This window comes from Notechis scutatus, chromosome 3 (assembly GCF_049901735.1).
Source record: "Notechis scutatus isolate UNSWTSFEM ecotype Mainland chromosome 3, rNotScu1.2, whole genome shotgun sequence".
Classification (NCBI taxonomy): Eukaryota; Metazoa; Chordata; class Lepidosauria; order Squamata; family Elapidae; genus Notechis; species Notechis scutatus.
This window is the reverse complement of record NC_142011.1, coordinates 162,294,850-162,307,411: the sequence shown is the minus strand read 5'-3', so window position 1 is coordinate 162,307,411 and position 12,562 is coordinate 162,294,850. Positions and strand designations below refer to the sequence as shown.

Below are 12,562 nucleotides of genomic sequence, written 5' to 3'. Positions count from 1 at the left end.
ATTCATTTTTTGCCTTGGATAAATCTTCTCATAAATGCAATAAGAAAACAAGAGCCAGTGAATATTAATATCAACCTTGTATCATCTAAGCAATAGTGTTTCCATAAGTCTAGAACACAGCTTTATCAGTCCTCATAAATATTGATTGAATATACACAGATAAGGTCTGTTTAAACTGTCATCGTTGTGATAACACATATACACAGAGACAGTCTTGAGTCTTAGTCATGGCTACTGCTTAAAAAGCATTTCTAAAAAGTGCAAGCCTGGTGAAATATGTCATTTAAACTATTCAGAGCTTCTGTGCCTGATTTCCATATAGGAATATGGGTGGGAAAAGTGGGAAGGGTTGTTGATAATGTATGTCTTGTACATATTTGTGGCACAGCTTTATAGATCAGTCTCTTTAGAGTGAATTTTGCTCTACTAAAAAAGGAATTAAATAAATAGGGTCCTTTTAGTAAACTTCATTCAAAATGGATCAGCAAATTTGGACAATTTTAAACAGCATAATCAATGCCTAATAGATCAAAATAGTCATGTTTATCCTCATATCAGTGGAAAGGACAGAAGACAGAAAAGAAACAACCTTGAAACATCGTATTTTCTTTTTACCAAGTTCCTGCTCAAAATCAAATTTCAGTATAACAGGACTTGGGAATGTGTGTCCATGTTCCATTCTGTATCATATAATTGTTGATCTAGGATACTTGAATGCTCAGTTTTTCAAATCTAGTGATTACAGTGACACCAAATGGTACTGAAAGGTAAAGACTCATCCAAGAGTTGAAGTTCAGTAATATACGTACTCTGAGAGATCCTGACTCTTGCTCAGAAAACATGGAATAGATAGGTACTATTGAACAACCAAAGATTTTCTTCTCGTTTCCCCCGCCCCCCAACCATTCATAGCATGTAATGGGAAAGAGACCCAGAAACACTTTGCTGCGAATTCTATATTCTAACTTTTGCTAAAAGTTACGTGGCAAAATTGATGCGATTGCCCTGAATTATTTGCACTTTTTGAATTAAAAAAGGCAGGAGAATCTGTTTATACCATTAGTCTGAAGAACTATGCAGCACAGGCCACACATTTAGACTGTTCTACACAATTTCTATTTCCTTTTGTAAAAGGATTTTTTAAAATACTTTTTTGTGCAGGCAGATAAGCAGGGTATTTTTGTAAGTTTCATATTGTTGCTTAAAGTCAGAGAATAAGGACATTTCCCCAAGGTAAGTTTTATAATCCCCTGGCAATTTTAACCATTTTTATATTCTCCTTACCTATATATTCAAAACAGTGAAATGAATAAACAATGCTACTTTTCTTTAAATATGCCATTCTCTGAATATTTATGGAAATTCTCAGTCATCCATGTCATGGTTGTCTGAAAGGTGTTTTTTTCAAAAGACAACTGGACTTCATTGTCCTTGAAGAGGTTTCGCTTCTTATTCTTTGCATATCATTTGTCAAAGAGAAAAAAAAGAGGAAAATAGAATTGATATGGAATTGGAATAATCTGTAAAAGGAAACCAGGCCACCAAACACGATGGCTGGACCCCATCAAATCTGATATCAGCCAGAGCATAGAAAAACTCAGAGAAGTTCTGCAAGATCAGAAGATGTGGAAAGACCTGGACCACAGAATTGCCAAGAATTGGGTATGACTGAATGGACATTGTCATCATGGATAATCTAACAGAGACAGTACTATAAGGAAGGCGATTAAGTTAAATGCACAAGAAACATTGTACTGATTATCCTGGCTGATAGGAGAAATGAAGAACTTAACATTTTTCAGCTTTAGAAAAGCAACTGAATCAAATTTATTCAAGAAATTAGCTCGTTTTGTATTGTGATAGGATTTCTCTTAGCACTGGAGTGCACTACTGCTCTCTAGTGGATAATATCACTAAATGCATAGAGTTGTGGACTATTGTTGAGTAATCCTGATCCTTTAGTCAAACTTGATCAAGTTCTCAGTATGTAGGAATGACATTTGGTTATAGTTTTGATAACAGATTTTTCAGAGTCAGGTTTTGCAGCTTGATGGGATGCATATGCACTACAAGGCACCAACCTTGAATTACGCCGTCTTCGGTCTGATTTAAGCATGGTATATAAAATCATACATTGCAATGTCATACCTGTCAATGAATACTTCAGCTTCAACCATAACAACACAAGAGCACACAATAGATACAAACTCAAAGTTAACCGCACCAAACTTGATTGCAGGAAATACGACTTCAGCAATAGAGTGGTCAATGCCTGGAATACTCTACCTGACTCTGTGGTTTCTTCCCCAAACCCCAAAAACTTTAACCTTAGACTGTCTACTATTGACCTCACCCCTTTCCTAAGAGGTCTGTAGGGGGCGTGCATAAGCGCACCAACGTGCTTACCGTCCCTGTCCTATTGTTTCTCTTATTCTTCTTTTATTTTTCTTATATGTACCCATTTCATGTATTCACAACTATGTATACACTTATATTTATTATCTTATAAACAATTGGCAAATCAAATAAATAAATAAATAGATAAAATAAATAAAGATGGGAAAAAGTAAATTTGTGGAAAGAAAAGGAAAACACAGTCAGGAGAAAGTTTTCATGTTTAGCATAAGAACACTATAGTCCTCATGAAATTTGAGAAATAGCTTAATGAACAAACTTAGTAATCAAGAACAAGATTCAATCCCTGAAAAAAGCACCAAGAAGCCTGGCACATTTTCACACTAAAGCTAAAGTACATTTATTAATGGTCTTTATTTCTACTGTGGTGTTGCTTGAATTCTTTCCAGCCTCTGTATCAGGGAAGTTTTAGAGAAGTATTTACTGATGGATGGACATACAGGTAGTCCTTGTTTAGTGACCACAAGTTTTAAGTTTCAAGCAAAAGATAAAATACCAAAAAGAAACCCAGAAGGGATTAGAAAAGGAGAGGTTAAGGAACAGAAAAACGTCTGTTTCTGCCTAGGATTCTCTCAACCGTCTGAGTGGGAGGCGAGCATCTTCACCTCTAGGCTGCTATGCTTGCCTGCTATTTTAATGACTTAACCTGGGACTATTTATTGAAAATTCCTAGAAACAATATTCCACTGTGGTTTTACTTGCTCTTGTGTCATTCTGATCCGTGGGGGGCGGGGGGCGGCAAGGCTAGTAAGTGTATCTTAAAATAATCGATGAAATGTAGATTTTACCTTTATGATAGTTAATGTGATCCTGTCATGCAAACAATACATTGTTCCACACAGCCAATAAATGCAAGGAAAACATCATAAATTATAATCGGATTTTTTTAAAAAAGACTTGTCAGTTACTACTTGTATGCCCACCTTATTTCCATATAATTTATTTAGTACTGGGGGTCCTTGTTTATCAATTACTCATTTAGCAACCATGAACAGTGATGGTTTCTTTTACAATTAATCCTCACATTTATGACCTTTGCAGGTCTGTAAAGCAAAGGGAAAAAAAGATTGTAAGCACAATCACAGTTCCACTTAGCGACCTCTTCAAGTTTTCCCCGTCTTTGCATTCCTGATATTCTCTATCAGGGCGCAGAGAAAATATCTGCTGTGAACTCCACATGTGTCAGGAAGGACATCCGGCCAGTAAATGCTCAGCTCCATTCAGTCGCCCTGATTCCACCCCGAATAAAGCGATTAAAGGGTCATAAACAGAAAAAGTCATTGAAATAGCAGCGCCTTCCCTCCCCATGTCAAGTAATAGATTTATATATGGTAGCCTATCTATGTTATATATGCCTATGTTCGAATTGTATGTGTGGGAAATGAATGTGCCTCAATGTTTTCCACTGTACATGGTACACCAAATAAATAAAAACTGAAACTCCTCCAAGCACATTGCACTGGTATCTTTTCCCACATTAGCTATGAAATAGTACCAGCCACTTTGTAAGGTTTTGCTGATTCTCCCTTTCAGTTCCAACACACACGGCTGCAAAAAAGCATTTGCACAGTGTAAAGCAATCTTTAAACTGGGGTTAATTATGCCCAAGAAGATAATTTTGGGCATATCAGAGTGTATATATGTAATGAAGCATTTGGTAATAGCTTGTTTGTGAGTTGAAGACTCACCATTTAAGAGTTTGGGACTGCTGCTATTGAATGTAAAGTACCAGAATTGGAGGTTTTCTTTGTGAGACTAATGACATTATTTGAGACTGGGAAAGGTATAATGGAGGTCAAACAGTTAAAGAACCATGGTTGTTAAGCACTGGAGTTGGCACATCACCGGAGATCTTGAAGGAAGCACACTGTGTTCTACATCAAACACACCTTGACTGTTCTGCTGCCATTTAGTTTCCTGACAAAATTATAACATATATTTATAACATAGTTTGATGTGGTTATCCATTTCAACTTTCAACTTGCATTTTAATAAACGTATGAATTCAAATCCAACACCTAGTTTCATGGTTTAACAATTAAATGCATTATACAAATGTTAAATAAATCTATTTAACTATCCGTATTTAACTAAGGAATCTCAAAAAACTGTGTCCTCTGCTTGAACATTATTAGCTTAACATGCAAAGTAAAAGTTAAGATTTAATATGCGTCATACATTCTATTTGAGGTCAGTATAGCACTTATCATTCATTCTAATACTAAACATCTTACATGCATTATTGTTTTTTGTTCCATTCTATTGTGTTTGATTCTTAAGACATGGCATGAAGAAGCATGTTTTCTTCTGCCTTCTCAATATTAACAGGGAGAGAGCCATTCTATAGACAGTAAGTCTGTAAGCAACAAATTTGACTATCAAATCTTTGGTAACTGTCCTTTGATGGGCAAAAAATATTACTTTTATTATTCAACACATTATGTTATATTTAGCATATTTCCTAACATAAACTTGATGTCCCAAATCAATTAAAAATTATTTATATTTAGATATTTGATATCTCTGAATTCTTCTATAAATATCAGCCTAAAAAATATTTCTGCATATATGCATGCAAATGTCTGTGGAAACAATTAAGTTAGCAAGACTATTATGCAAGTCAGGAATGAATTTCCCAATCAAAACAAAAAGCATGTTCTAAAAATGTATAATTTTGAATATATTTGACAGAAAATGAATGTAAAACAATTACAGCTATGTTGATTCATGGGGAAAAAAATAACCAAATTCTGTAGTTGGAGTAAATATTTTTATTGCAACCAAAATGTCATAAAAAGGTATTCAAATGTTTGAATTCTCCAGAACTCTTTTTCAAATAAGATATTACAAAAAAAAAAATAGGAATGAGAAGCAAGGAAATTCAAAAATTAAGCTGGATGTTTTAGCTATGAGATCTATACTTCATATGAAATTATAGATTAAATGGCAAGTGATAATGGTGCCATGTTGCATTTAATATTTAGAAATGAAAAAAAAAAGAAGATTTTTCTACCCCTTTCCCAACCCAGCTGTGAAAAAATTTCCAATCAAATCCTGGGAATGGCTATGAAGGAATAACAATAAAGAAATATTATAGTCATTATAACCGCCAACTTAAAACAGTGATTTCTGTTCGGCGTGTTCACTGATTTAAAAGATTTATATTTCATTCCCAAGCCAATTTCTTTGCTTTTATGCTTCCTTTTAAACTGATAAAATTAGGTTCCAAAAGCCCAATAGCTTTAATGCAGCTAAAAGAAGGTTATGCTGCAAAATCATGTTGTTTTGTCTATATTTATTAAGAATTAATCATAATATACTCAAAAGGATTTATTCTAAGTATTCCAAATTTGTATGTATGCAAATTTCATAATTATACCAATACAGAAATCTGAATATCTGGCAATTCCAAAAATTAAGTTTAAAACACTTCCATTAGCAACAATAGTGTCAATATACGAGACATTTTATTAAGTGAATATCTACAACTATACTGGTATAGTGTTCTAAAGTATATCAGGAAAGGATAACTTTAAAAAATCCTGCCCTCCAAGGGTTGCAGAAATAGACAAATGTCATTTCTGGAGAGGGCAGAGCCAAAATATTAAGCCCAGAGAAATTTTAGGAGGGAGATGCTGAAAACAGTATGTTAACATTATAATAGAGGAATAATGTGCCTATTTCCAGGTTTATATGTTTTAAGAAAAAGAAATTAAAATAATAATAAAAGAGATACAGGGAGGCTCCAGGACCAGGAAAAGTTGGTATAATACATGATCAACATTGCTACACTGCAATTTGCAGGCATTTGCAGTAGCAGCAACAATTAAACATACAAAAGAAAAAGAAAAAAAACTTGGTAATTTCACCAAATTACCAAAGATTGGTAATTTCACCAAATATCAAATATTCCCACAAGCAATTTTCTTAAGTAATTTTTGTATTAGTTAAGAGGAAAAGCAACTCACATGCTTGTAAGAATCCACTGGTGATAAATATAAGAACTGGCACTTCTGTCAGTTACAATGTAAAAATCATGCATCATCTTTAGAAAGTAATTGAATATTTGGCGTTCCAAGTATATCATACTACAGAGAATTCAAAACAAATTGTTTTCTTATATCCTTCCACACTTCTATTAAAATGAAAATATTAATGGAATTATCTCAAATTCAAGAGGGATTGATCGTAAAGGCAGATGACAAATATTGTGACTTTTGCAAAAATAATGAACATTTTAATTAGTTATTATATAATCTTGATATAAATATTTGCTTTTTGCAAAGTGGTTAACTAGATTTACTATATTTTTTAATTAATTCAATATTCATTGACTTCAAACAAAGTCTAAATATGACCAATTATGGATGCGACCCTGTAGCCAGAACGCCTCTTTAAAAAAATAACTACCCAAATAATATAATATATTTTGTCACTGTCCTAAACACTGGTTCATCAGGTGAGATCCAAAATTCAAGCATAAGAGTTTGCTTTCCAGTTCTCTTTATTACTAGTAACAACTTGTATTGTTTTCAAACACATCTGGAATTTCCCTGAGTTCTGGAGAAAGTATTTCTGATACAAAATTATAGAAGGATCGATATGTTATGAGAATGCATGCTAAATTACTTTTGCTCTCCTTTTTCTTCAACACCCTCCCCAAAAATCCACTGACCATGCAAAATTATCAGCGTTGATTTTAAAGGCAATACGTAATACTGAAATGCTATTTAGTTATTATGTCAAATGTTTTAATTCCTCAACTTAGCTAGATTCTAGGATTTAGCTTCTTGTTGTAGTTCGACATTATTACTATGAAAATTACAAAATTAAAATATTTGTACACAAAAGCAACTGACAATATAAAGATTAATATCACTGAAATTAACAGTCTCTACATGTAAAACAAAAATGCCAAGCTAGAAAATCAGGATTATCCCTTTAACATAAAGGGGTTTTGGAGAGGAAGATATAAACAAACTGTATTGATAAGTAATCCAATCTTACTTTAAATTTCTTCATGGTAGAAGTTGATTGTGCAAATAATAATCTGTGTTGTAGACATCAGCATTTACAACGTAACTCTTCCTGTAATGCTAGACATATCTTTACAACTACCTTTCATACCAATTTATGGGGATCCAAAAAGCAAAATGTAGTAATAATGTCACAAGCATACGACACTTGACATTTAATACAAAAGAATTCTTCGTTCAATAGCCTTTCGACAGATAGGACATTCACTCATTCGATCCCCGCAAAGCTGACAGGTTCCATGACCGCAGAGAAATATCATATTCTTCAGGCGGTCCAGGCATACAGGGCACATGGTCTGTAAGAGAGAAACAAAGAAATAAATGTTTCCTTGGATAGTACAATAATCAACTATAGTACTTAATCTTGTACATATACTTCCAGAAAACTCAAGCTGCAGAAACAAATGGCAAATACTAAGGAGAGTTACATCATTCTACCTAAAAATAACTTAGCTTATATTTAATACACTATTGTAATACATTATTATACAGAACTTAGAGAACTATCAAATAAGAAATCACCTAAGGAAGGACTCACATTATACCATGGCGGTTACAACTGCTGAAGGTGACTATGCCCTAAAGCAGAAATGGGCAGAGAGAATGAGGGATAAATAGATATAGGCATTATCATGATGAATACTTCCTCAAGCAGTAGCATCACGGTAGAACTTCCTCACTTCCCTAGTTCAAAAGAAATAGAGTTGAATTTAACACTGCTGTCTATTATGACTTCAAAGGAAAGCCTCACAAGCACCATCCATTTTTTTTAATTATATTTCAGATTGGTTTATTTCAAGAAAGTAAATGTCTTTATGTTTGACAATAAGGTACAATGAAAGGAAAGAACACTCTCCAGAATTCTTTTTTTTAATCTCAGGCAAAGATATGTAGTATTTACTGACTTTATAAATTAGGTATTTGCAAAGATGTTTGTCCATGTAAAATACCATTTAAGATTTAATGGAAATTAATGCCTCAAAATAATTTACCTTTAATCTTGCACTCAACTGTACTTACACATGCAAGTTCTACTTTTTATATTTATGCCACACGTTACTTTTCTGAGATTTAGTTTATATTTCTGCATATTTTATCCAAAAATAGTCAGGGAAACATCTATTATTCAAATAATATTTATTTACCGCTTGAGTTAGTGTTGACTCCTGGTGACTGCCTTCACAAATCCCTGATGTTTTACGCAATCTAATAAATTTGAAGCATATTTTGCCCTCAATATGTGTATTATTTGAGTGTTTCATTATGTAGCACTTACCCTGACAATATTCACATAATAGTTTTCTAACAAGGTAATTATTGTCATATTTGATTTAATTTACCTGTTCCTTTATGTCCTGCAACTGCTGCTGTAATTTCTGCACATCAGCATTGACATTAGTATTATCTTTATCCTTCTGCAGAACAGGAATGTTTCCACTTGCTAAATAATGCACAAAGAAGGAAATAACAGACAATGCTTGAAGAATCATCATCATCATGATCATGATCATCATCATCATCCAAAGTTACTTAAAATGTTCATCTAGCCTGGTTGATATTTTCCCATTTGTGAATTTAAACAGCTTTTTAAAAGCTGATCATTAAAAAAGCACAAATATATGTATCCATCCTATATACTAATCTGAATTCTGAACTTCACCATCAGAATTCAGCTTCAGTGTGATCACTACAAAAAGCCAATATTCTTAATTGAGTAGTTAACGCTTTAAAGAGATAAGTCTTTATTTTATGTATTTGTTAGATTTATATACAGCTTTCCTTTCTCTTTTTTCCTACTGAAACAACCTGTGGGATAGGGTTTGCTGATAAAGAATCATTGGTCCAAAAGTCACCCAGTGAGCTCCTGTAAATAAAGATAGATTTGAACTTGAGTCTCCCCAATTCCAGTCCAGCATCTTAATTATTACACTATATTGGCTATGTCTTCTCATCACTATAACTTCTTTGAAAATGGTACATAAAGAAACAATTCATGAATTTTCCTTATGAGAAAAGGCTGAAGGGTGTGAAGCTCTATGTCCAAAGTGCTGGACAAAAAAATAAATAAAACCTCAAATGCCTGTGTGCATTGCTTTTCAGTTTCTGAAAGTTATTAGGATTAAGATTCAACAGCCCTTTGATTTGACTCATAGGTTTCTTGGTTAAGAATTAAGAATCAAATCACAGACTTCTGACTAAAACACTAGTATGGTTGTAGCTATCATGTATACATTCCATTATTATGATGATGATGAAGAAGAAGAAGAAAAAAAAGTAAGCTTTATACAAAGGGAAACAAGAATTTATTACAGTAAATTTACGCAATAAGCAACTCACTAATGTCATCTATGGCGTCTTCGGTACCTTTCCCACCACAGCACATAATAAAAGGAACTCTTCGTTCTACCACTGCCCGACACTGCACACATTTTTTCATAAGGCTGGCACAATCTGCAAAGAAAAAAAAATTAAAACTAGTATGCCTTAACCAAACTTAAATTCAACTTTAATATGTAGGGGGGAAAAAAGTGAGAAACAATCTTAGGCAAGTAACTGAAGCTAAATGTCTTTGCCAAATATAACAAAGTCAAAAATCAGTTTTTATATAATAACCATCTAATGTCAAGTCAATTTAAATAACTTGCTGGATACCTCTTAAGAAACAACTGTTTACGTACTTTCACAAGCACACATGTGCCCACAAGGCTGGAAGAGTACTGCAGCTTTTTTATCTGAGCATACAACACATTCTTCAATCTGTAAAAACAAAATTAAAGTAACTTTTTAGCATTCAGTTCTTCAATTAAATGCTTGTTAGCTTAATAGCTATTCTGGATGAAGTGGTAGAAAGACAAAATTTTCCTGATGAATCAATATTGTTTCTGCAAAACTAACTTTGCAGAAGTTTCAAAAATGATAAAGACATGATGATCTTTTACACACTGTATGTTTTCATGCTTTAAAAAGTGCTTCACTGAAGTTTCCTGAATAAACAGTAACAGCAGTAACTGAGTAATGGATTGATAACTAGTTCAAGAGAATGAATCAAGTGACAGTGTTCAAAGCTAAGTAAGTTCCCCAAATCCCACATAAGGCCCATCATGTTTTAACTTGCTCATTGCTTATTTAGAATTAGGGGGGGGAAACAGTAAGGCAGGAAAATTTGCAAATTACTGAAGAAAGAAAAACATCTCCAATGTTTTAAACCCAATCTAGGTGGACTAACACCACACTCACAAATGTGGTTCAGTGTACATATATGCATACATGTCCCTGTATATACTACTGTATACAGGTAGTTCTCAATGTAAACCATTTATTTAGTGACTATTCAAAGTACAGCACTGAGAAAAGTGACTTATAACTGATCCTTGCATTTATGACCACAGCAGCATTCTCTTAGTCACATGATCAAAATTTGGTTGCTTGGCAACCAGACAGGGAAGGCATATTGCAGATCCTGTCAGTTGAAGAATCCCAACTGGTGGGGTATAGAAAGGCAGCCTTTTCTACTATTGGTCCTGCTCTGTGGAAGATTCTCCCTTTGGAGGTCAGGTACGCCCTGACTCTTGTGGCTTTCCAGAAAGGAGTCAAAACAGGGTTCTGTGGAACTGACTGGTGCCCTGAGAACCCTCCTTCATCTTTTAACTTATTTTAACAGCGTTTGATCATCCTTGCCTCCTTTTCAAGTTAGAGACGTTTTACCTAACTTTAATGATTTTATATGACAACTCAAAAAATCTGTGAAGACATGTTTATCAAACAATTACAATTATCCCAACATGAAACTTCTATATGTAGAGACACAAAATCAGCAAAAACAAGAAATTATTATTCCTTTTGCTTAGAAAAATCTTGTTGTCATTTTGAAAAATGGGATGTTGAACCAGATGTTCTGGTTTCACTAAATCAGGACTATATATGCTAGATTCAATAGAATATATTAAATAAGATTATGGGGAGAAATACTGTTGTAAAGGTAATTAACTCCTTCTGACAAGAGTTTAAACTACGAATATCTGCTCTTTGTTTAAGAATTTACTATGTTTTATTTTAAAGGTAAGGTATTTGACCATATTGAAATGATGAAAACATTTAAACACACACCTTTGTTCTTGACTGAACATGGTCTTTGCAAATGAGGCATTTCTTGACTCTTGGTGAACACAGGGAACAAGTAGCAATGTGCCCACATGGACCAAATAGAGTATCTCTCTTCATATCAGAACATACCATACATTCTTCTAAGGTTTCAGAATCATTGCTGATCATAGAAGGACTTCGAGAACCAACCTGTCCACTAAACACAAGCCTATATTTAGATATTTATGTACACATTTAATATAATATCCAAATTTAAGAGTATTGTTAACATTTGTCATTACTTGTCATTATAAATTCAGGAAAATAACAATATGATCCTTTCTGACAATCTTATAGAAAGCATTTTAGAAGATGATGGCTGAGTTTGCAAATTTATCTGCTGACTTGGAAGCACATCTTGGTGAGGTCAATAGGACTTTACATCTCAGTTGTAAACTGAGCTGCAGTTAGCATCTGGCTCAGTTAAAACAACCAAATCACTCTGAAGAGACAACGATGCTTACATAAAACTACATAAAACTGCTTATACAACATCCTTGACTTGACGAAGAAATAAATCCTTGTTTTTCTGTTACATATTTAATTGTAACAGAGATAATGTGCTAAGGCATAAAAAACCCTAATCCAGATTCAAACTAATCAGAGTTTAGTATATATGAATGAAGCTGTTAATTCTTTAACCTAGTCAGCATAAAAACAAAAATACAAATTTAAAGTATAATAAACAAAATGTGTTCTTTTGTTTAAAAAAGTTGTTGACTCAGCCTTCCATTCATCCGAGGTGGGTAAAATGAGGACCCAGATTGTTGGGGGCAATATGATGACTCTGTAAACCACTTAGAGAGGGCTGTAAAGCAGTGTGAAGCAGTATATAGGTCTACGTGGTATTGCTATAAATATAGCAGAATTGGCCAGGGGAAATGTTTCCCATTTAATTTATACACCAATCATTCTATTATGACAAGCCATCTACCGACCATAATGACAACAATTTAAATAATTAAAAT

The 12,562-nt window shown here is 33.5% G+C and overlaps 1 protein-coding gene across 6 annotated transcripts in view; it reads right to left on the bottom strand.

Moving 5' to 3' along the window:
* Positions 1–5,171: 5,171 nt before the first annotated feature.
* The window catches only part of MIB1 (MIB E3 ubiquitin protein ligase 1), a 48,425-nt gene continuing 41,034 nt past the window's right edge, over positions 5,172–12,562 (bottom strand). For 3 of the 6 annotated variants that reach the window (XM_026670314.2, XM_026670315.2, XM_087961615.1), the window contains exons 17-21: positions 11,559–11,751; positions 10,130–10,208; positions 9,789–9,902; positions 8,792–8,892; positions 5,172–7,747 (exon numbers count right to left, since the gene is read on the bottom strand). In XM_026670314.2, the coding sequence (XP_026526099.1) occupies positions 7,607–7,747; positions 8,792–8,892; positions 9,789–9,902; positions 10,130–10,208; positions 11,559–11,751 (628 nt within the window). In that variant the 3' untranslated portion in view covers positions 5,172–7,606. Of the gene's footprint in view, positions 7,748–7,989; positions 8,136–8,554; positions 8,658–8,791; positions 8,893–9,788; positions 9,903–10,129; positions 10,209–11,558; positions 11,752–12,562 lie in introns of those variants that run through there. The other 3 variants (XR_003371092.2, XM_087961613.1, XM_087961614.1) reach the window with 3 other exon arrangements.